The sequence below is a fragment of the Siphateles boraxobius genome, unplaced genomic scaffold (assembly GCF_051911475.1).
Source record: "Siphateles boraxobius isolate OS27281-9 unplaced genomic scaffold, OSU_SipBor_1 25, whole genome shotgun sequence".
NCBI classification, from domain to species: domain Eukaryota; kingdom Metazoa; phylum Chordata; class Actinopteri; order Cypriniformes; family Leuciscidae; genus Siphateles; species Siphateles boraxobius.
In genome coordinates, this window is record NW_027508866.1 from 26,471,704 (window position 1) to 26,498,260 (window position 26,557).

Here is a 26,557-nt window from a genome sequence, read left to right on the forward strand (position 1 = left end):
AACAACAACGTTCAGTGTTTTCCAAGGAAGGGAAAGTGATGTGCATTTGCATATGACTGACCATCAGTGCCTGAAAGAAAACGGCTAATGAAAAGACTGTAAGTAGAACGACAAGACTTTAAATAGACACTATTCATGTGATGTTGGCATCTTGGCATCCTGCACTCACATTGACGGGCACATCGGTGAAGTGGAAGTGTCATCAAAACAGCAGGAGCACATCTGAGTCTTTTCAAGGTGACAGAAGAGACAGAAGCCTATTCATTCAACTCACGTATGAGCACATCTCAATGCAGTCAAAGTCTGGCAACAAATATGAGAGAAGAGCCAAGGAGAGAAGTGAGGGAACATTGGATTGCTGGGTGAACTTCATGCTTGTACTTGGGTCTTTTTACATGTTAATGAACTGACCTGGTCATAAAGAAGTTTTTTGTTAATTTGCAAGTCTATGTTTATAGTTAAGTGCTGGTTGTAGAGGTGGTGGTAGTGCTTAAGGATTGGGATGGTAATGTGGAGTTGACACATAACAAGTTCATGGACTTTCTGTTATCAAGATCTTAGGGTTAAACTAGAGATGCACCGATGTATTGGCTGATTAAAGCTATTCACTTTCGGCCATCGGCCAATTGTTTAAAAACAGCCGATGATCAGTGCCGATCCTTTCATATATCTTTATATCGTATCAATCAAAAGGATGCGGTGCATCTCTAGTTAAAACTAATATGAATATACAGTCAAACCTAAATTTATTGAGACACCTTGCTATCCTAACTTACATAAATTAACTATAGTTTCCTGCACCCACTAGTAAAAAAATATAAAAAATTGTATATGGTGTCTGAATAATTTGTGAATTGACTAATAAAGGAAAGTGCATGTTTTTCACTAGTTCATTTTAAATGCTCCTGCAGTGTGACAAACGGATATTTGAAAACACAATTATTCCATGTGTCTCCTAATTGTAATGTGATCATAAAAGCGGCATGCATAATAGTTAACAGTGGAGATAAGAAACATGGTAAAACTCGTCACACCACTGGGCATTTCAAGTTCTAAAAAGTATTTAATGTTAAGTAAGTTTGCAGCTTCTCTGTCAGTGAGAATAGCTGCAAGACGCAGTGAGTGTTAAAATAAACGCTCCCTAAAAATAAGGTGCAGACGCATCCACTGCAATGCAGCAGCGCTTCAGTCTCGATCTCCACGCGAATGCTTTCAGGGGCACTGCTGCATCGATTTGGTTACATTTCATTTTTTTTTGCTGTTGGGAAGTAACCAGAGACGCCAGCTCTGCACAGACACTGCATCATCATCATTCATGCTGCAGTGCAAACCTGCTCTCTGCTTCTGCTGGACCAGCAGTTTCTGCTGCGTATGAGGAGATCCACACCCTCACAGGGAGACCAACACACTCCAGTCGCTTTCTGTACATACACTGAGGCGTACTGTACTCTTTGAGATGGGTTTGTGATTTCAGGTGTATAAACTCAGTGTTCTGCTGACTCATACTGCAGGTCTGATGTGACTCAGGGAGCGCTGTGTGCTCAAGGCACAGGATATCTGACATCTTTATCTTTCAAACAATGCTTTAAAATGTACGTGATAACAGCATCTGCGATGTACAGTACTGCTGTTTGCTAACATGCTAGAATCAATTGAAGACAGTGAAAGGGTCAGTGCATTCATAAAGATGAAGATTATGTGCCACACAGCATGTTACCACAGGACATAAACAAGTGAAACACAGAGAGACAACCAAAGGGATAGTTCACGCTAAAAAATAAAAATCCTGCCTTCATTGACTTGCTTCTGTTGCTCTTTTGCATGCAGTTTTATTAGAGTTAATTGGAACTGAACTGTTCAAGCTTCAATGCAAATGCACCATAAAAGTCAGTTCCCGAAGTTTACAAGCATTAAATTGTAATTTTTATTTTTTTAAAGTCCGGTTATAAGAGAATGATGAGAGAATTTCCCCCTTTGAAAGAACTGCCACTTTCAGTTTCAAGAGAGAACTAATTTACTCTCATAGTAGATAGGAGAACAGTAGAACAAACTGGATCGATAAACCAGAGAAAGCCTAGAGTTGCACAACTCCAGTGTTAGTAGTGTGCAGTGTTACAGCCAGTGTTAGTTCTGGCGTGGCATGTTTCAGAGAGCTGAGGAAGTGTGTCTGATATCACACACACACCTCACCTCTCTCACAGCTTACCTGATTCACTTCACACATGCCCAGTCAATGCTACAGCAATGCCATCAGAGGTCTGTTTATTCTGTAACCACGGCCTCTCTCAACATAACCAGCGGGAAACTAATGTGTGTCTTGTGCAATGTGTGTAAAGAGCAGAACTCATCGCTTCAGGCAGTGAAAAACGCCAAGAACTTCTCGTGCGCCACGATTGTTCTCTGGGAGTGATTTCCTGTTCTAATGGACCTGTATGGACATATTACTTTTCAGCGCATTCTTTAAAGGTTTTACGTCAGCAAACCATAGACACTTTAAATTAGAGAGGAAGTTTTTACAAAAGAAGCCGAATGACTAATTCTGAAGCAAACCATTACAAACAGAGACACTGCATTAGAAGGGTGTTAAACACACTTCAGCGCCCTGATGATTATGTTTACAGATGTCAGACGGAGAAACACAGCTGTTTTTCATTTTACACTTCATTTGCACATGACTTTTGTCTTTGATATGTAGCTAGGGATTGCTCATCATAATTAGTAATAATAATAATATAATATTTTTTTGAAGGGCAATCTCAGTTTACTAGTGAATATTTAGCAAACCGTAACCATGACCAGGATGCCTACTTGGAAATGGTTCTGACTGATGACACTAGACCATAATAATCTACAGGATAATATATGGATGCCCCCAAACACTTCCGGAAAATAATTAGGAACATTACTAATTACACGAATTACAACATTGCTGTGATGTTGGCATGTGTACAACCAGGGTGTGATTTGTTAAAAAAACAGAAGACAGGATATTTGAAGGATAACGTCAGCCATCTAACCTGACAATGTGTTTTCTCTTCCTTCCATAGGCTATAGGATAAGTCATTAGTGTCGCACATGTTCAAGCATGACTATGGCTCATCCACTAGCTAGACCAGCATAAACCAGCTTGGATTTAATGCTAGTTTATGCAGGATTTTCTTACCAGGGTATATTCACAGTCTCATAGGCTATTCAACCTAAATCTCTGTGATCTCTAGGTATGAATCTGTAGATCTAGAATATAAACCTGGGCACTAATAATGTCAAGTTTGAACAGTTAAAGTTAAATTTAAAGTGTGAGGTCATATCATGCTCCAGCTGGCTGAAAGTTTTGTCATGCGATCAGTGGTCGTCCTGCCACGGCCACAGAGGGAACACCACTTGATCATGGGACAGATGTGTGAGGAAAACTCTTTTGTTTCCAACATTTTCAAAACAATTAGTCTCACCTGACCTGTGCAGAAGAAAGCACAGACTGATCATCATTCTGCAGTGACTGCTCATAATTTGCACTGTACCCTTGAAATACTCGTTAAGACCAATTATGGATACTGTGAATGGCTTCAGCATTAAGATCTACAATGAAAAGAGAAGTGAACTGTAAAAAGTAGCTCTCAAATCACATGTGCGTGGACTTGCTGAGCTAATGGATGATCTTGGCAAAGCTGCAGGCGTCCTGACCTACATCAAGAGACCCTAAAGAGACCACATAGAGACTGAACCTCCCCCGCCCAGAGAGAGAGAGAGAGAGAGAGAGAGAGAGAGAGAGAGAGAGAGACTGGCAGGTGAAGGGAATGTTTTAGAAGTGAGTTACTGAAAGAGGTGAACTGACCAAGAGAGTGAAAGAAAGATTACAGATGTTGAGATGTTTAAATAAACTATCACTCTAATTTGCAAATTTGGGCATATTAAATAGATGTTGCACTGTGTGCACAGTACAGGCATAAGTGATTCGCTGGAAGGCTGGTAAGTAGGTCAAGATTTCTGCTTACTGCTTAGTCATTCGTCCATGGACTGCTAATGCAACCGGCCACAGTAGCCAATCAAAAGGAAGGCAAAACGGATGCAATAAAATTGACACGTTATAATGGTTGCAATGGTTATGACTCATACTGTAAGCATTGCAACCATTATAACTTAGGTAAGGAATACTTAAGATGCTCCTGAAGAACATCCATGATTCCTTAATCCTAAAGGACACCTACAGTAGGCAGTTTTTACACAAAATCTAGAGTTATAGTATTTCGATAGACATTCTACTTGGGCTAGGTTGAAAAATATAAATTTATTGATTTGGATCAATTCTCATTTTGAAGAACCGATATCGATTCTTAAAACCCAAGAATCAATCTTTCAGTCAAGGCTATTTTCAGTTGATGAATAAACAATGCTTTGTAGCACACCTTCCATCCAATAAATCACATAAAACTTTGTGCTTTGTTGATATGAAACAAAGTCTCAGCTTTTAAATTCTGTCAATTGTATTACAAAATTCAAACAATAAATGCCTCAATTCAAGTTGAGTATACGTGAACTGATCATCTATTCTGCTTTACTAGTTACAACACCACATAAACATGAATAAACATGATCAGAAGGAATTTTGAAAGATAAAGTAAAAATTACTGGAATCCGTATCATGTAATCGTTTAATCAGTATTTTAACCACAGAAAGACGTCAATAACAATGTCACGCAATGTCACATTTACATCTGGAAAGCCATTCAATGACCAAAAACTCGATAGTCAGCTAGAAAACTGATTTTAGAGAGAAACATTTAGCTAAATATATGCACTATATTGCATATTCATTGTATTGTTACTTAAACTGTTCTTCAATACTGATATATGTTTGCATACGTATGTCATGTTTATATGATCACTATTTAAATGTTTATATAAAAGAAAAAAACGAAACGTCATTAGAAATGTATTATTATAGCGTCATTATTATAAAAACGTCCTTATGTGTAATTTAAATATAAGTAGTTAATTTTAACCTTCAAAATTATAGTGAAGTACCAACTGTGGTTCCCTATATAGTTCACAGCATTAGTTGGGAGATATTTTTTCCTTGAGGAAGTTTGCCATATACCTGATTGGCCCCAATTAATCGATATTGGATCAAATCGTTTCGCAAGCTTGTGATTTGAAATCAAATCGAATCATGGAATATGTGTCAATGCCCCACCCTACATTCTACTAACTATAAGTAACTTTTCAACTACATGTCATCTAAATCTCATTAATTTGCAATTACATGTCAACTAAATCTCAGAGTATTAGTAGACTGTTATAGGTTAAAGGGTTCGGGTTAGTAGAATAAGTTGACATTACTTATAGTTACAAACTTATAGTCAGAAGAATGTGTGTGTCATAGTTAGGTCCTGTGTTTCCCCCTTCCAAGTGTGTTTGGTTCAGTCCTGTTCCCAGTTTCTTCCGCTAATCGTTATTTCAGAGTTCTAGCACCTGTCTCATCGTCATCATATCTCTCACCTGTGTCTCCTGATTATGTTCCTTTTGTTATCCCAAGCATTTAAGCCTTTTATTTCTCCCTTTTCCTTGTCGGTTCTCGTCGTTGTACTACGTGTGGTGTGGTTCCTGAGTTTCTCAGAGTTCCTGAGATGATATAAAAGTAGGCTACTATATAAATTTCTCCCCCGATAAAACAACTGAAGTCTAGCTTCTATGAGTCCCAATAGTAAAGCATGTGCTTTTATAGCTTATTTTCTGATTCTAATGCAATTGCACACATCTACAGTACTCAGCACAGGCAATTAAATTCAGTAAGTCAACCATGACAGTGAGCAAAAACAACACTAAAACCCAGAAAGAAGCACTGATTCAAAAGAAAGGAAATATGGACACATCGTTTCATGGTCACAATAGTCAGTAAACTGGAGCTTGTGTCATATTTTCAAACTCACAGTCAATGAGTATTATGTGTGTATACCTACTGAGTGACATTGGGCAGGTCATTGTGCTCAGTGTGTATATGTGTCGCTCTCTATGGGGTTTGAGATGTTCACTGTTGAAGCAGAAAGGACAAACAAACGCAGGCTCACTGGTGGTGCTGAATCCCTCATGAGACACATGTCCTGCAACACTCACTAACAACACATCACACCTGAACACTGCAGTTAACTCTTTCCACGCCAGCGGTTTCAAAAAAAAGTTGACAGCCATCGCCAGCGTTTTTGACCATTTTCACAAAACTCATGGCCCCCAGAATATTTTGTTGTATGCAATATATTAAAAGAAAGAGCAGTGCCTCTGCTTAAAAAAAGTGCATTCTTTTTTATCAACACTTATGTTTCATTAAAAAGCAAAATTTTGATCAAAAAGCTGAGAAAATCATGTTTTTGTCAAAGACTGCATCAGATCTGATTTCATCAGACGGAGTAGATGGAGTCCATCAACACCCCTAAAGCTTCACAGTCGCTCGTCCTGGGTCGACATTTCATTCAGTGACATTACGCAGTTTTGATTTACATGCTGTTTAATGTTGATGATCACGTTATTTTACATATGATATCCCTTGTCTTTGGTTCTTCTTCTTCGTCTGTGTTTTGATCAGGAGATTCTGTACTCTTTCAGAAAAAGTCATAGCGCCCCCTACCGTATAACAGTACGGACAGTAACAGTAAGTCAAACTGCCGTCCGGTATAGAAAAGGCTCATTTTTATAATCCCGTGTTAAAGAGAGTGCATGTCTTCTTTTGTTCCAATGGAAACACAGATCATGAGCAGTTTCAGACAGAAGTACGCAGTGTGATCTGTGCTTTCTGTTCATTAGTCTCAGCACTGGCCCGGCATCTAAAGCCTCTGGTTGCTCTACTGGTCTTGCTCCAAACACAGCACCAAATTATGAGAGGTAGTGATTATCATGTATTAACAATGTGAAATATTGAGAAAAATAAATACACATTAGCATAATTTTACTATAATTTTACTATAATACTATAACTATAAAATAATAGATTAATAAATGGTTGTTATTAATTGGAAATGTATAAAAGTTTAAATTTATATTAAATGCAATTAGCTGAACTTTAGAGTGATTTTTGACCCACTTAAGAGGGACTTAAATTCTTAAGTTTATATGTGATTTCAGAATTACTTCTATTGTCTTGGGGTTAGAGTTAGGGTTAGTATGGTTATGGTTAGTGTAAGTATGGTTAAAGTATACTGCCAAAACTAAAATATACTGGTTACATTTTATTTTAAGGTGTCTGTGTTACACTGTCATTATATATTTACGTACTGAGTAATATCAATTAATATGTATTATAAGGTTATATTTGGGCTTAGTTTTGGGTTATTAAAATTATTACAAATTAATTATTTGAAATTTACCTAGAGCAAAACATTTAATTTAACATCATCACAAAGTTCGGTAACACTTTAGAATACGGTTCCTTCGTTAATGAATAACTACACAAGAACCAATGAGTAACACAATATTAACAATCTAGTAACTATTATTAACTAACAAGAAACTCTGATTGACAAACTAGTAAGTAATAGCGCACAGATGAAAGTGGTAGTTCACTATTAACTAATCAATAACTACTATTTTTTTAATGCTTCCCAGAGAACTACTGAAAAAGTTTATTAACAATCTAGTAACTACTATTAACTAAAAATAAACTCTGTTTAACGAATTAGGAAGTAATAGTGCACAGATGAAAGTGGTACTTCATACTTCTATGGCAATTACTAATAATTCGGATCCGTATTCTAAAGTGAAGATCATGGGAACTAACTAGTAATGACTCAAGTGTTACTACATGATCTAGTCATGATTTGGGCAACCAAACACAAAAGTCATTTCAAGCGTTTGAGATTTTTGGTGAACTTTAGTATACTTTAAGAAAATTTATTTAGAAGTATTGTAACACTTGAGTCATTACTAGCTAGTTCCCATGATCTTCACTTTAGAATACGGATCCAAATAATTAGTTATTCCCATAGAAGTATGTAGTAACATTTGAGTCATTACTAGTTTGTTCCCATGATTCTTACAGTAGTTACTAATGAAAAGCCAATAAAGTGTAGAATCTTCTCACTCACAAGATTACACACACACACACACACACACACACACACACACACACACACACACACACACACACACACACACACACACACACACACACACACACACACACACACACACACACACACGAGCTTGGAGACATACATAAAAACATATTTTTTTGTGAGGTAAGTTAAATAATAAATTGATTCAATGTCAGTCCAGGGGAATGCCGGAAAATTGGCCACAGGACAAGTAAGGTCCAGACTACTGTATTTAAAAATCCATTTCTTTAAAATTATTCAGTTGATAAATAGACAGCATAGGCCAATTATTAACAGTCTGCTGTACTATTACATATTGATAATGTAAACAACCTTGTGTTTTCGTTTACAGTAGCAGTTCAAATGTTAATGTAGTGCTAGTCATTTATCCTGCATTGGTTATTGATTAGTTTTGTATGAATTATGAAAATTTTCAGTAGTTCTCTGGGAAGCATAAAAAATTTAGTAGTTATTGAAGTACCCCTTTCATCTGTGCACTATTACTTCCTAATTGTTTAATCAGAGTTTCTTTTTTGTTAATAGTAGTTACTAGATTGTTAATAAACTTTTTCAGTAGTTCTCTGGGAAGCATTAAAAAAATAGTAGTTATTGATTAGTTAATAGTGAACTACCACTTTCATCTGTGCGCTATTACTTACTAGTTCGTTAATCAGAGTTTCTTGTTAGTTAATAATAGTTACTAGATTGTTAATATTGTGTTACTCATTGGTTCTTGTGTAGTTATTAATTAACAAAGGAACCGTATTCTAAAGTGTTACCCAAATTTCACTTAAAAGTAAGTGTGTTTTAATTTTATCATTTCAAAATGGAACAAACTTCTTTTGTCAAATGTTTTGGTTGTATCTTTCTTTACAATAAATAACCCTTGCTTTGATACTTGCCACCCTTGCTCTGACACTTGCCACAGGAGCTTCTGATTCAGTTCTACTCAGCCGTCATTGAGTCTGTTTTATGCACTTCCATCACTGTCTGGTTTGGTTCAGCTACCAAATCAGACATCAGGAGACTACAACGGACAGTCCGGACTGCGGAGAGGATCATTGGTGCCCCCCTGCCATCCCTCCAGGACCTGTACTCTTCCAGAGTGAGGAAGAGAGCAGGTAAAATCATCACAGACTCCACTCACCCTGGACACCTCCTGTTTGAACTGTTACCGTCAAGACGGAGACTCAGATCACTGGCCACTAGAACATCTCGGCACAGGAACAGTTTCTTCCCACAGGCCATTTCCCTTCTGAACAGTTAACATATCTCCCAAGGCATATGCCTGTAAGTGCAATACTCCCACTGTTTAGTGCAATATCTTAAAAATTCAGGGGATATTTATATTTATTTATATTTATTCATACTATTTAAAATACTGTAAATATGTTCATAATCTGTAAATGTTTATTCTGACAAAACCCAACTGTGACCATATATTTTTATAGTATTTTCATTTTTTTAAAAATAATTTTATTTGTAGAATTTGTATTACTATGTTTCTTGTTGTATCTGTATTTGTATATGTGCACTGGAAGCTTCAGTACCAAGGAAAATTCCTTGTGTGTGAAAGCACACTAGGCAATAAAGCTCTTTCTGATTCTGATTCTGATATTTTGTTCTCTAATGCAATGACATTTCAACAACTACGGTTTTTGTATAATACGAATTGAGATGTGTGTAAAGCATATGAAGTTCAGCCTGCAGTGATCAGGAGAGAGGCGTGATGGCATGTTTTTGTGTAATCTCAGATGTCTGCTCATTAGCTCTCAAACAGAGAAAAACACACAGTGAGACGTGTGTTATGTGGACGGCTGGGAGACACTGCTCAGAGGGGAATGTGGTTTCCACACACTCTGCTCAGACACAAACACATGCATGTTCCTCTCTGGCTCAGTGTGTGTGTGAGTGTGAGTGTGTGTGTGTGTGGTGTTAATGAGACTCTGAATGTGATCGTTAGGAAAACCCAGTTCAGCTTTCCACAGATTCAAACATCTCTCTGTCGGTGAGGATTATTTCTGCTCCATGATATACAAAGAAATAAACATAGACTATTAGAGATTATTAAGATATGATGCTTCAGATTCAGAAGAATCCGCCATCGTGTGACGTTCACACATCCAGAAGATGAGCCGCTGCTGGCGTAGCGTTTCCGGTCTTGCTGACCTTGTGCATGTGCATTGTAATATAAGACTGATGTGCATCTCACCAATATCATTATGCAGCAGACACTCATGGGACGTCTGTTCTCAGGAGTGTATCATATATTCGCTGTACCCACAATGCCTTTGGCAATCCATTCAAAGCCTGTTACAATCCACCAAACAAGGTCATGAAAAGACACATGCGATATCTGCATATTCATTAGGTTTCTTCAGGGGCCTTCAGAGGGCCAAATCACATGTGGACATATAAAGGCTCCACAAGATAATAATGTGAAATAATGTGCACAAGAAGTGTGAAATCCACCATCAGACACCTCGACATCACTGAAAGACGGTTGTTATCAGTTTCAGATCTAAATGCCAAGAACCGCACACATAAACAGGAAGAGATGTTCCACAGTTATTTTATTTTTGACTGGATGTTTAAGGGCAACTTCTTCTGAAATAAATGTGGGGTGGGCGGTTCTGGTAAACTCTACATTATGAGGATAAAATGTCCCCACTAAAATGGGATTATACAAAATCTTTGTCCTTGTGGGGACATTTTTTGGTCCCCATAAGGAAAACAGCTTATCATACTGTGATGTTTTTTGAAAATATAAAAATGCAGAAAAGTTTTCTTTTGGTTTTGGGGTAAGATTAGTGTAAGGGGAGTATAAAAACCATTACGTCTATCGAAAGTCCCCATAAAACATGTGCGTGAGTGTGTGTATGCGTGTGTGTGTTTGTGTGTGCGTGCATGCGTGTGTGTGTGTGTGTGTTAGTAATGGGAATCCGATTAATGAACTAATCATTTCTGTTTCCAGTACAGATTTAGAAGCCATATGTTGCGCAATGCGCATGCGCGGTCAACACAAAATGAACAAATCACTCTCTGAGACAACTCGGTAGTCCCGAGTCATATTAAAGATTTGTTCAAAATGAACGAATCGTTCATGAACGACACATCACTAGTGTGTGTGTGTGTGTGTTGTCTGAGACGATTCACATCTAACAATGTGCTGCTCAAATTTTGACAGGAAAAATTGCTGCAAATGATGTTGATGAAAAACTTTCAGGTAAAATATAAGGCAAGGACATTAGTGAGGCGGAAGCTGTTGACTTATAGACTTTAAGGACAGATGTCCAGCATATTTTATCAGAAGACTATAGTTTATGTGCTGAGTCACTGGATCGAATGGGCCATTAGAGGCTTCTGTTCGGGACGGCACCGTTACCTTCCTCATAACTGCCAGATGCCACTTCATTCCAGCATAATTAAATCAGAGATGTTTGCCTCAGCTGGTCTCTCTCCATTACAGTAATGAATTCATCAACCCCACAGCCCCCTTTCACAATCACATCTCTATACACTGTTTGAATTTAGATTTGGATTTGGTGTAGGAATGGAAGGGGTTAATAACACTTGGTGATCAATGCGATGCGAATTATCAAAATTAAACTTTACCACAACACAGCTCTTCTGAGATCCTGTGATTGGTTTGATGGAGAAGAACTCATTGTGGTGTTTGAAACACGTTTTTGCCGTGTCCCGGGTGTTGTGTGTGTGAGACTGCTACTGAGACTTTATGAGCTTCATGAAACATTTCAAACCACGAACAGATGCGCCTCGTGGGACAGGGAACGCCTGAGAGACAGCTAATAAAAGATGATGTATGCTTACATGCTGCATGCTATTATAGCACATTATCCCCATTGTCAATTCACATTTATGTGCACAGGTAAAGATGCATTTTTAATTTGAGTTCAGCCTTTGGATAACGCACAGTATACTACCGGTTCTCAAATGGTGGGTCGCACTCAGCAGGGAAAAAATCATGCCAGAAAGGAAAAAATAGTTCACCTCCACCACAATGTGTGCAATTTATGCAGTGAGTTATTGAGATCATAAAACCAAAAAAATGCATCAAAGTTTCATAATTAACTTGTCTCATGTTAATACTTCTGCATTATTACTTCTGCATTAAAGTTTTGATTTTAAAGGTACACTAAGTAACTTTTGGTCTAATAGCGGTTAAAAAACAAAACTGCATGCATTTTGGGGAAGAACATTGTTCTGGTTGTGCTTTGGCTCTGCGTGACTGTGCGAATGAATATGATTATCCTCCTGCTCATAAAACATTCACTACTAGGCTTACGAGATATAACCAGTTTAAGATGGAAAGGATCTTATGCTGACTAACTGAAAACGTTACTGTATATTTACCCATTAATAGAAACGGAACTTCCTTGAAAATAAATTCCAGCACAGCTACAACAACCATAATGGAATAATCTTCACAATAGATAATGCTTTACAGTGAACTCTGTTAGAGAGCTTCTTATGGTAGTTCATCTGTTCAGTAAAACACCTCACTCTCCTGTGGAGTAATACAAACACCATCATTTCCACCTCGCTTTTACAACACTCCAAATCCCTCTTTTCTTTCCATATCCTAAAGCCAAGCTGATGTTGATTCTTGTTTTATTACGAGCTCTGTCTCAGAGCTCAGCGTTTGTTTAAAGGGTGATTCTCTGGAGGTTGGAGATTTGGCGCGCGCACACACACACACACACACACACACACACACACACACACACACACACACACACACACACACACACACACACACACACACACACACACACAAGACACGTGTCAAAGCAGCTGGAGCAACTCTACTCTATTTACAGATATTATGAGACACACACAGGCGAGAGACGTTTGTTCACAATATCCAGCGTAAACCTACCTAACCATCCTAACAAGTCTGAAATATAAACACTAGACTTACCATAATGAATCAGGGTAAGACAAAAACATGTTTTGGAAGAAAGATAGATTATGTTTGACTCAATTAAATTTTGCTAATTTTGAACAAAATATTTTACATAGTGTACCTTTAAGAAAATTTGTATTATGTAGGTTTTGAAAAATGGATCCTTGAAACCAGTTGAGAAGAACTATGATAGTGTGTTGCCTGTTTGAAGACACCAAAAAATAGAAGTAATCAAAAATATTGGCATTTACATCACATGGCCAATAAAACACTTACAACAGTGGCTGCAATTAAAAAGACGAAACCTTTGCTGTCTAGCTAAAAAACAATCCATAAGACATTCATTATTAGAGGTAAAAGGCGTCGCTGCGACGGGAGGAGCTCATCTACTGAAAGCGGGGCATGAACTCTCTATGAACCTCATCACACAGAACAAAAGCAGCAAGAGAACAGATCCAGTGATGAAATGAACAGCTTCACAGATTATTTCTTAATTAAAACGGATAGACTGAATACAACAGTAAGTGGACTTGAAACATGAAAACTGATAACTGATATCAAAATCACAGCACCGAAAGAAGTCTTATTTCGTTGATAAGTAATAAATCATCTTTATGTTTTCGAGATCTGATGGCTATGGTGATGAGAACACGTGAAACATGTCTGTGACATCATAAGGACGACATTTTAAAAGGTTGGTGAGACACGTAGCACTGATCAATAAAGGCATCGGGGGTCCATGGGAAGTTATTCATACATTATTTAATGCTCTGAGTTCACAGAGCTGTGCATTTATGAGCAGCACGCTTTATGGGATAGAGACCTATGGCTTATGTATGTTTACTATCATGTACTTAGTACTATGCACCATTTCACTGTCTACTAGCTTAAGCTAATGTGTTCATCAATACTGTATCACAGAACAGCGCAGATGCAAACAGAAGGCTTAACCTGAATTTTCTTACATTTGATTAAAAAAAATCAGAATCCTAAAATATACAACAAAGGATCCAGCCATCCAAACTACAATGCCTTTGATCATTAATCCCAGGGAAAATGTATGGACTTCTAGTGCTGTTACCACACAGGACATCAATAATTTCAGCATTGTAGACAGATCAAGCCTGATTCTTGGCTTTAGTCCCACTGAAATACTGCAGTTAGATCTGAATCATCAGTCGTTCGCACAAGGCATCCCAAAATATACAAGAGCGAAGACAGATAAAGCTGTCTATCTATAACACAGGTCAGCAGTGAGCTCTGATGTTGAGAGGCTGAATTGTACTTGAGCTCAAAGACACTAGACCAGAGTCAAAAGACAAATTCAGAGATAAATATTTCTCCTCCATTCTGTCACTGATGGAGTTTTGGTTCCTTGCCACTGTCGTCTTTTTTTTTTGTTGCCTTTGTCGCCATTGGCTTTCGGCTTGCTTAGTTGGGACATTTAATTTAATATTCAACAATATTATTTATCTACCTGCATTGACACCATTATATGAGAACTGAACTGAGCTGGACGATGACATTACGGTTTTCTCCAGAGTGGCTTTATATATATAAATATATGAACTAAATAAATAACTTACTATTAATAACTTACTTACTTAAACTGGACTGTGACGCTATTTTCTTCTAGACACAAACTTTGTCGCATTATTTTCCTGTTATCTCTGTAAGGCTGCTTTGAAACAATCTGTATTGTAAAAAGCACTATATAAATAAAAATTGACTGATGAAGCTGTGACTTCTGTCTGATGCTGAAGGAGAACTGTGTGAAAATCCACAAAAACCTTATTCTGTAGAAAATCCTCCATGTACTGGTGCTTTGAGGAACGCATACCTGACTTGAGGAACCTTAATCAGGAACTTTGTTAATCTCCAAATAACTATTTAGCAAACTAAGATTCCCATACATGTACAAACTAAAATCAATCTTGATGGTTTATTTGCTAAACTACCAAATGTGAAAAAGTTTACAAAAGTCACATTAATACTAATATAGCGAGGCAGCATTACTAGGTTGCCCCACAGACAGAATGTATACCAGTATTCAGAACCATTACATGAATCCAGCACTGGGAGAATTAAGTTCCCATTAAACAGCAAAAATCCCTTTGTATTTGAGAATATTGTGCAGTAAAGCAATTTCTATTTAACAAACTTTTTCTAACAATCCATTGAAAAGACTTTCAATGAGCTTATTTTCATAGAATCATGGGCTTTTGAGTGCTAATGCACAGTACATGTAATGAATTAGTACAATGAGGTACTAATGCAATACATGATGATGTAAATTGCATGTATAGAACATACAAGCATCACATATATGCACCCATGATCGTTTGCCTCTCAATATATTTCTGTCCTGATCTTTCATTTCACAAAATGCGTGATGTATTTCATCAGGCTCAGAATCACTTTAACTAAAGCTTCCTTGTTAGTCAGCTGATCTGCTGTCTGTTATTGATTTAGACTGAAATGTCCACAAAACCGATTGCATTTCCATTTCAGGCCCAGACGATTGATCACAGTGCTTGCAGTGGGAGGGTCTTTGAGCTTCCCAGCAGCACTTGATTCAAACTGTGCATTTGCAGCCGAACCAGGCAAAATGCTGGGGTGAAGTGAGGTTATGAAGATCGAGGCATGGACGATTCACCACATCTGAAATCTGAGGTCTCAGCAAAAAAATGGACTATACTGTCCGGTCAGAATTATTATAATTTAACACAAATTAAAAATGTTAAATTAAGCTGTTAGGAATAGACGTACAGTCCCTTCAGTTAGTTGGACTGTTGTGTACATTGATTATACTGTAGTAAAGTAGTACATTTCCAGCCAAAAAATGCACGTCTGTCCTGCACAACTCTGTTTTCATTCTCATTTTAAATATTGTGTCCACCCTGACACCACATTCTCCATTACATGTAAAGCTAGAAGAGTGATTTAAGATCTTCCAAAGACATCCGGCAGCTCTTAATTCTGTAATAGCTCAGTATTTTACATAAGCAGCTGTCTTAACCTCAGGCAGATGAGGTGAGATAATCCAATCTTTTAAATGGATTAAAGTAGAAATCTCAGTCCCAGAGAACTGAAGGGCTTGGCTCTGTATTTGCATAATGAACTGCAGACACATTCTCAGCATCACTATCAGGCTGGCTTAAGGAAACTTCTCTCAGGATGACAGTGCATCTCTGTACACTGCTAAAAGTGGCAGAGCTGATCACCAAAAAACAAAAATAACTAGAGAAAAAAAGAAAGGAAAGGAAAGGAAAGGAAAGGAAAGGGAAGGAGATCCAAGATCCGAGAGTGGAAGTCTGGCAGTCCTCCAGCCATTATAATTCTTCAAGCTCTCAAAGTCACGGTGGAGAGCAGATAGTATTACTGACGATCATCTTTCTGTGGAAGGGTATCGGCTAGTCTGTGTGGAGACTGACCTTGAGATGGAGCAGAGCCAATAGGAAGTGTCCTCCTCACTGCAGCACCACTGCATTATCACACACTTGTGTGCCAATGCCACTCATGCGCGCTGCTGATACTGTTCGGATTTGACACAGTAATTAACAGGCAGCTTCAAAGGGGCGTCTGCATCACTATAAGCGCCCATCTCGGTTAGTTATACTTTCAGGGCTTAGTCACAGGAGTGTGCAGCACGACCGACAAGATACAACACATCTGCTTTGAAGTGACATACTACACATCCGACTCTTACCTCACTGGGAAACAAGTTGCTTAACATTTAATGTTCTTTGATTCTGTATGAATGGACTGTCAGGGGTACACACATAACCTTTTTCATTATTCAAGGCAGATACTGCATTTTGAAACATAACTAGACCTAACCTTAAACTTTTAACATTTTCATGCCCCTCAAAGAGAACACAGGTTGTACTTACATGTCTTTGGAACAATTTCGTTAGATTCCAGAGTTGGATATTGGTTTGCATTGGTGGCATTCTGGACAGGTTTGAAGGTGCTCTTGGGTTTGGGTGGAGACACAGAGTTGGTGCGAACAGTCACTGCTGCAGTGGGTGTTAAAACAGCCACTTTAGAAGAGGAGACCTCGACGGGACCAGCCGTGGACCCTCCCTCCACAAACACCTTGGGCTGTCCCGGGACAGGCGGGCTGGCCGTGGAAGTGGACACTGATACCGGATTCTGAGTAAAGTCCGAGTTTATTACAGGATCATGTCCTATACGTTTGAGATCAAGGTGGGTGGGGGGCTCGTATTCGAAGATCTTGTCCACGAAGACCCACTTGAGGCCGGCGGTGCAGAGAGCCAGGCTCAGCAAGCAGGCCAGGATAGGCAAGATGCAGATCTTCTCCGAGCGCACGCAGTTACTCACGCGCTCCAGATCCAGGCACACACAGCAAGGCAAAGGCAAAGGCACGTATCCCGAAGGACCTTGCTCGCCGTCTCCCGGCACGTCCTCCTCTGCCTCCTCGGGCGTCTCTTTCGTGGAGACCTCGGATAGCGCTTCTGAAGGAGCCTCTTGAGACGCGAGCCCGGCCGGGATGTCTTCCGACTGCATCTCTCCCCCCGGTTCTGTGTGTCAGGATCAGACAAGCAGCAGACCTCGCTCTACTGCCTCATGAAGTGATCTCTCCATTATCAGGAGAGGGGGAAGGGACTCGGACACGATGCTCAACTGACTGACTAACCTCGTTACTAACGAGGAAGACTTCTAATTCCTGTCGCCCAGGTCACGCTCACGGTCTCCACAGGAGCAGGAGGAAAAACACCGGCAGCGAGGCTATAAATAAGGCATGTGTTCGGGAAGTAGTGTGTGTGAGCACCCCGGGGAGGATCCGCCTCAGAGTGTGTCGAGAGGTCCGGGGAGAGAGTAGTGCTCACCTGGGGGCAGGGCTGAGGATCATGCTGTCCAAAACGCCCAGATCATCCGCAGGCAGCAGGTGTATGTCCCATCAAAGCACCGGCTCCTTGGAGCAAGAGCCGGTCGTTACAGACTTGCACGCAGAAGCACACGGAAGGACGAGGAGATCGGAGTGAAGATTACACACACCCCTTCCTACACCCCTCCTCTTTCTCCCTCTCCATATCCATCACACCAACACACACGCTCTGTCTGGTGGCTCTCTCCTCTCACACTACGAACACAAAGCAGAGAGTCGGGCAAGTCTGCGTTTGATCCAATTAGGAAGAACGGCAGCGAATGAGACAGTCTCTTTCTCTCTCTCTCTCTGTCATTGATTCTGCTGTGGATGAGGATAGAATTGTATCACACACACACACACACTGATGGGACGCTTTCTCAGGGGAATATGCTGCTATTGTTTCTATAGTTGGTCGAGTGATATGTTTTTTTAATGGCTAATAACAATACTGTATCTTGAAGGCAGGGCGGGCGATGGTAGACACAATTACAATATATATGCATGAGTAGGTAGCTAGACTTTTTTAAAATTTCAGGTTAAAATTGATATGAATATATGAGATAAAATGTGTATTTTAGTGCTGCTCACCATTTTTGCTTAAGTTTTTCACCATTATTTAATTATATTTTTCTCTTTAGTAGTTGCCCTGAGGTGCAACAAAGAATTTTTGGTTACACTTTATTTTAAGGTGTCCCTGTTACATTGTAATTATACATTTAAGTAATATTGATTAACTACATGTACTTACTATAAGGTTAGGATTTATGCATATTTTATAATTAATAATTATAAAATAATTCAAAAACTGCTGTTTAACATAGTAAAGCATATTATACCACACAAAATTTCATCAACTTTCCAAATGATAATAATATTTCATATTACGATTTGAGGAGATCTGAAGTCTACAGCTTAATTTTTGGTAGACGTTGTAACTGACTTTAAGATTTTAAGTATTATCTATAGTTAAAAAACACTGCAGATAATAACAGCACTGATGATAAATGAGAATAAAACATGAATGAAAACGTTTCATCATTCAATCAAATGCCTAAAATCACAGAGCTGATTTTACAAGGCTAAATTTATTTGTTTTGAGTAATGTGTGTATATATTCAGTTTGCCCTTTACTGTTGTATAATCACATTTGCCTCCACATGCTGCAGGAACGCTGACTCAGGGGCCGAGGGATCGCGGGCGGGCCAGAACCCCCATCCAGGACCAATAAATACTGAATGAGGTACAGACTCCATAGGGAATAGTGTGCAGCCACACCGGAAATCAGTGTGCTTTCATTTAATAAGGCGTTTTCTTTACACGTCAGCTGTGCTAACACACAATGTAAGAACAAGGGCTTTACTAATGAACTGCTTTTGTCACTATTATGTAGTTCAAGTCGTTCAGTATTACTGTGGTCTTTCATTGCTATTCGACTCATTTGCTTCTGTGATCTCAAATTTAAGCCAATTTCACAGTTAACACAGTGTGATTTATCTTGAAGGCCATTATATAATATACAAGCGTAAAGTGATTATATAACAAAAGGCTGAATGATTTAACATGCTAAATATTACAAAGATAAAACAGGCTAATAAATTAAGGCACATTGAAACTAAACTTCTAAATCGGTTTTGTTGCAGTTAAGCTTTAGATGCTTTTTTTTTCATTCTTGTGAATGAATTTTAATTTTAATTTAATTTAAAATTTTCATGACAATAAGACACATTGTACCTCCACAAATTCTCATCCAGATTTTTTCCCATTACTTTTGATAATAATTATCATCAGATTTTCATCACTATAATACAAACATTTTCTTATTAAAATCAGTTTAAATTAAACGTACAATAAACAAAACTATTAGTGTTCTTGCTTTACAGTATTCAGAATTTAAGGAGGTAAAATGTGCTAAATCATCACAAAAATGTCACAAAAAATAGTCCCTTTCTTTTTGCAAAACATATTTTTTGTATATGGTAAAAAATATGGTAAAATATAATTAAAATAAAAAATAAAAATATGGTAAAAAGCCAAAATATGACTTGACAGGTTTCATTTTCATTCACCTGTTTGAAACATGAGGGTCTCCAAATCTTAACCCAGACAGAGGCCATCTGTTTAACAGATTAGTCAGATTCAGATTCAGACTCATCCTTGGCATCATCGCTGTCTGTGTAACTTTCTGAATGATTTTTAAATGATGAAGTTCAAACTCACTCTTTTATGCACACAAATATACACATTGCTTTCCACTAGCATTAACTAAACCGTCGCACACTGACGTGGACGGATGACTTGTTACCATTATCAGATGAGTTGGGATTAGTGACCACACAACATGTGGCATTGAGCAAGAGCCCCGGCAGGGGTAAATGAAGCAGATACTGAGGGCTTTAAGTCCCCTCAGGCCTGTTAAGCTGTCCCACGTCTCATTGCCATTAAGCAGGGAATCAAATGTACACGAGGTGTGTGTATGCAGCGGGGTCATAAGGTCAGGTCAACAGTCGTGACCCCTCAACTCTCACAGCAGAGAGGAAGTGGACTCGCATTATCTGGACAGATGCTAATATCCTACTCAGGAACAACTGAAGAAAAAGTCATACACATTCCTCATTAACAGAATGTTTAACATGTTTACAAACTCAGTTTAGAGACAGCTGTGACGTGAAACCGCTATTGTAAAACTAGATCTGCTTGGTGAAGGAAGACACCAGTGATTTAGAAAGCTACTTCTTAAAATAAGCTACCCCATAGGACTAGGATTGTCATTTTGAATTACTGAATATGTTCATATTAAATATATAAAGATGAAATCTACATTCTGAAGGGAAATAGCATACGGCTATATAATTTTCTTCAGGACAATGACGACACTTGTGTAGAAAATTAGAGAATGATTGAAAATTTACAATCCATTCTGTCAAAATGACATTTAAAGATTATATGTAGCATAACCTCATATAATAGATATATTGTAGATATGAAGGTCATTGGCTTAATAATGTGAGATAGGTGCCAAAAAGGGTCCCAAGCGCGCCAAAATGAACAAGTCATCAAAGTCAAGACAAAACTGTATTTGTTTACTAGTGGGTAAAGATCTGTTTGTTAGGGTACACTAAAACTAACTGCATTAAGTGTTAGTATTATATCTAAATATAATAAACACTATATATTATATTGCTCACATAGTAAAGATCAATGCATTCAGAGTTACTATTATAAACTGTAGAATAAAAACTATGAATGCAGTAAAATGCAAACACCTGACCTTCTTGACTAAATGTATTCAAAATGTGAAATGAGTTAAATTCTAAATCCTTCTTACAGGTTGAATGAATTATTTAGGGCTGAAATGTCGAATAAGAGATGTGACCTAGAAGAGCCTGTGATCAGTAAGGTGAAGCAGGGGTTTGGCAGGTGAAGGGTTACTGCTGCATTAGGAGATGAGACGCTTTTCATGCCCAACACGTCAAGGCAAGAGTTTTATTAACAAACACGGAACAAGGTCTCGGGCACCAATTCAATAACGGAGCCTTTCTCTGCTGACGCAGAAACACTGAGAAGCTTTTACAGAAATAGAGAGGCCTTTTCTCCTGTGCTGTCATGAGCAGAGAGACTGGAGTCAGACAGACACACACACACACACACACACACACACACACACAACCCCACACACACAGCGTCATGTCTGACTGTGTGTTCATGCCCTCACCTCCAACAGCCCGACCGACTGGAGCCACTGCGCAGGATCATCCATCACACACACACACACACACACACACACACACACACACACACACACACACACACACACACACACACACACACACACACACACACACACACCATCCCTAAACCTACCCATCTCACACACACACGCACACACACACACACACACACACACACACTCTCTCTCTCTCTCTCTCTCTCTCTCTACTGGATGACTTCCCAAGAGAAAGGCAATAATAAAACAAATAATTTAATTTCACAAAACTATATATCGGCTAATGAATCGGAAGTAACACACATTCACAGAAAAATGCTTCCGCGTCGCAACATAATGTGACTATGACTACCAGCATCAGCTTGTGCATCAAACTATAAATATAAATCAAATTCATTTCATTCATGTTTCTATGCATTATTTCACGGCCAAAATAGATAAACAATGAAAGAAACGGCAGTGATCTCTCTTGAAGCCTTTTACAGTCACACTGCTGATGCATTAGTCAGTTTATCATGGTAATGATACTTCTAGAAAGCCAAACTCTGGTGATCTTGCTGCAGTGCAGTGCGCAGCACTCAGCGTGCTGTAATTATTCATGCGTTCTGGAGGTGCAGTGTGTTCCCTCCTTCAGAGCTTTTCCCAAACGGCTTTCAGTGGGAAGAGTGTAGCGTGACAGAGACCGCTAAAGACAAAGAGCTTGTCTGCACTGGTCCACTGCAGTAGCTCCTCCACACCTACAGTATTGTAACCCTGACTCACATCACGTCAAGCATCACTATAGAGGGAATCCTATGCATTGACGTGACTTTCCTGCGGGATCACGCCCCATTTGCCGGACCGAGTGGCAAAAGAGCTGCTGCGTGACTGGATTTAATAGTGGAAACTGAGAAAACGGCAGTAAAACTAATTATTATCAGTTTAAACTAAAGGCTGGACTCGATATAGTGTTCCCAGTGGCGCAAAAAGTGGGTATGCGATATATGCAGCGCGTAGGGGTGCCAAAGCGATGGTTAAAAAAAAATCTAATTTATATAAGTTATATAAATTTATATAAAAGTTATATAAGTTGAGTATAAAAAAGCTATATAAATTTTAGAGGACTAACAGGCTGGGGTAGGCGCCGGCGCCATCATAAGATTCCATCAAATAATTTATTTTGACATAGAAGGGTAATATCGCGAGCAGGCGGGGGCGCCGTGAGCGCTGAGTGAGCAGTACAGGAGTGAGTTGTCGTTGAAACTCGAAAAAGATGGATAAAGCAAAAAAGCTTTCGGGGGCTAAAAATAGAAAAAGAAAGAGGGAAAAGGAGATGGCATGTCAAGGGATGCGACCGCAGCTAAATAAGTGGATGGTGAAAGGCAACAGGTAGGAAAGTGTGACGTCTGTGCTTGGAGGAGGCTTGCAAATATTAATGTTATATGTAGCTGAATATGTACCAGAATATGTAGCTAGCTAGCTTAGAATATGCAAAACCGAGGTTGCTGAGCTGAAAAATGAAAAATATAAGTTAGTATGTACAATGACAAATGACAAGAATCTGGAAAACAACTAATGCAATATCTCTGGTTTACCATGGAATCATGCATAGATTTGCTAACAAACTTGGAGGATTGCAAATATTAATGTTAACAGAGTGGCAAGTGTTTGCTAACTTAATGCAAAATAATATTGCTGATATCTACATTTATATCTACATTTACATCTACGCCAAAATTGTTGCTGCATACCCCTCTAACACTGGGTAGTTGCGCCCCTGAGTGTTCCTTACAACTTATCAAAGATGCAGTGATACATGAATATTGACATGCATTTATATATGCCTGATTTTGACGCCGGGGAAATACATAAAGCAAATTTGCCTGTGAACGCTTTATGTAAATACAATATAGGTCTAAATCCAAGGGATCACTTAGTGTTAAATATATACTGTACTATATATAGTGTTCATGTTTTCATATCATTATTGAGAAATTCATTTGTTGCCTAGATTCTGCATTAGTGGAGAATGCAGTATGTTTGCCGTCAAGGCTGAGAGGATGCTAACATTGGTAGTATCTCACAAAGTTAAAACAATGTGACAAAAACATGCGCAAATCGGACCCAAATGTTTACTGTCACGATTGTTACCATCTACTGGCATTATTTTATATCCAGCTGGATACGTTTATGCATTTATTAGCCAAAGAAGTAGCATATTTAAAGCTAGTTCTGTCATGACAACACTCGGAGAGTTTGAATACAATGTTAGTGTATTTGGACTGGTGGAATAGATCTGCTACGCTGCTGCTGTTGATTATTGCTGCTGCTGCAGAGCAAATAATGAGAATTGCTACTGCAAATACATTACTGCCAAGACATTCACAGACATGCTGCTGCTGCACATGTAACATACATGAAATAACCCCACGGAGCAGATCTATACAGGTGGAGCTGGGGAAGGAGGAGGGTCCTGACTGCTAACAGCAACACTTCCAGTATTTGGATGTTGAGCCGCAGCTCTTTGGCCACTGATGCAACACTGATAGTTTTTAAAATGGATACTGAATGAAAACAAACATAATGCTCAAAGTACAATAGTACTGAATTTTATTATTTAAAAAACAGTTAACTACTTTAGTTATAGTTTATATTTACTGATAACTACTAGTTATCATTATCGGTAAAATCCATTATCGGTGGACCTCTACCCTAGCAACTGCACAGTGAGGCCTTGGCAACCACCCACCACAACATTGGTGAACCACTCACTAAGATGTTCTTCACTCAGATCCGGTTTGGCCTTCAACATTTACTGTATTTCTCTAATCTCTTGTTATCCCCTCATATTTTGTCTATCATTAAATGGCAGTCCTCCACAGACCTGTCTAGACACTGTAATTGAAACCTGACCTGTTCAGATGACCACTTACAAAAACATTCAGACATATGCAGAAAATGTAATGAGTGATACTGGATCCAAATACCACACGTATGACATCTTTCGAGTCTTATCCTGCAGTACAGCTGAACTTTACTGATCCAGACCACACGACAGCAGAAACATATACGCATGAGCTCATATATAGCCACTGGAGCTCTGCTGAGACAAAACACGCATGAAAACGGCCCTAAAATGTCACTCATAATTGTTTTACATGGGGCCATGATGTCATTTCAGCATTTTTTGGTGCTAGTGTGTGATTTTATTGCGGTCCAAAAACGGAAATGTTAGTGTTTACCTCCCACTAGAAAGTTCCTGGACAAATGAACAACTGTTTTTTTTTTACATCCACCAACTTTAAGTGGAAATGTAATTCCCATCTGAACTTTCTTTTGAGTTTATGTGGAGGTCTTGACCGCTGCTTGAGACACTGCTTTGGCACAAAGGATGCTTGCTTCAGAGAAACTAAGGCCCTGTTCACACCTGGGATTAAGATGCGTTTTGGTCGATCGGTGGACGACGTTAAATGCAGGTGTAAACGGGTCTACAACACTTTGAGCTTGTCCACTTTTGACCACTTCCAGAGGTAGATGAAAACACATTCGACCAGATTGCTTTCGTAGTGTAAGCACGCATGTGTTCGAATGCGTTCAAACAGCCACAATAGACCGTCTTCTCTCCGACTACTGACCTAACGCATAAACATTAGGGGAAGCGCACTAGCCAGATGGGATTTAAACTTTGACGGCTGGAGACACAAGTTTGGTTTGAAGACGAAAACAAACCAAGCACAATGTTCTCTCACCATTCCTGATTTCTAACACACACTCACTGTGTTCGGCTGGTCTTCGGCTGACAGAGCAGAAACTAAAGCTGATGCTCTCTGTGTGTTTTTCTGTCGTCGCGGGGCGTGTTCATATGTAAATTGCGCAAGCTTATTTGTCCATTAGATCTAAAGATCTGGAAAAAAAAACCATACAATTACTAACACATAGACCCTCACCTCAAAGAAATCAGGACAAAGGCAGTCTAAAGTGGACAAAAGAGACGTATCAAAACACCAGGTGTAAACGGGAATCTGTGCTTGTCTCTCATCTGCTTGTGATCCAATTGATCAAAACGCATCTTCATACCAGGTGTGAACAGGCCTGAAGAGTTAAAATGAACTATGGCTATGTATGTACACATGAAATGTTTTGAGAATGACGAGTGAACAGAGATATATTTGTGGAGAGAATATTAAAGACAGCTCCATTTTAAAACATGGTTGTGGTAAAAAGCGAAATCTGGTGTACAGAATGAGACTAAACCCTTAATGTTAAAGATTGGTGGCATCCATATTTAGCTTTGTATATCTTAGCAAAAAGAAACAAAAGCACAATTCTAATCACAATTCTAAGAAAGTCTATTCTTCAATGAGATACTTTGTCAATATCCATCAATCAGCTCTGTGGATGAACTTTAATTTTGATAAAAGGTGGTCCTTGAAAAGCATGCCGAAAGACATGTGTTCAACTGGAATATAATACTAGACGTGCCATCAGTGCAATGGAGAGATGCTGTTTCCTTGAAATGGGTCAGATGAAAAGCTTTGATGAATTTGGTGGAAGTCTATGAGGAAGAGTCTAATGGTGGCTGGCGGTCTCACGTTACCAGAGGGGACCGCTTTCACGGAGAACCTGAGGGGAAACTACTCAGACTAAATCTCACAAATCAATAAAGTGTAAATGCAGATCCATACATTCAGAGATTCTACCTCTGATTTAGGGTTTTGTTTAGTTCCGGGTATGACTGTAAGCTCTGTCTCTAACTCACAGACAATAACTGACCACTATCACCACTGTTATCATACTGCACAGCATGAACACAATATTCTCTCCACAAAGCCTTTAAAATAAGGTTAAATGAAGTCCTTAAAAGTCTGGCCCCCTCAGCTGAAATCTCGTTCATGTTTGTGGATGGGTCTTCGAAACAGGGCTGCATGCGTTTGCATTTTATTGTGCATTTC

General features: G+C 38.9%; 1 protein-coding gene across 13 annotated transcripts in view; it reads right to left on the reverse strand.

Annotated features, from left to right (window-relative positions):
• Positions 1-26,557, reverse strand: part of nrg1 (neuregulin 1) — a 103,736-nt gene that overhangs the window by 17,689 nt on the left and 59,490 nt on the right. For 3 of the 13 annotated variants that reach the window (XM_077243420.1, XM_077243418.1, XM_077243417.1), the window contains exon 1: positions 16,902-18,288. The exons of 9 other annotated variants lie outside the window; for them this stretch is intronic. In XM_077243420.1, coding sequence (XP_077099535.1) covers positions 16,902-17,538 — 637 coding nt within the window. In that variant the 5' untranslated portion in view covers positions 17,539-18,288. Of the gene's footprint in view, positions 1-16,901; positions 18,289-26,557 lie in introns of those variants that run through there. One more of the 13 variants, XM_077243419.1, reaches the window with a different exon arrangement.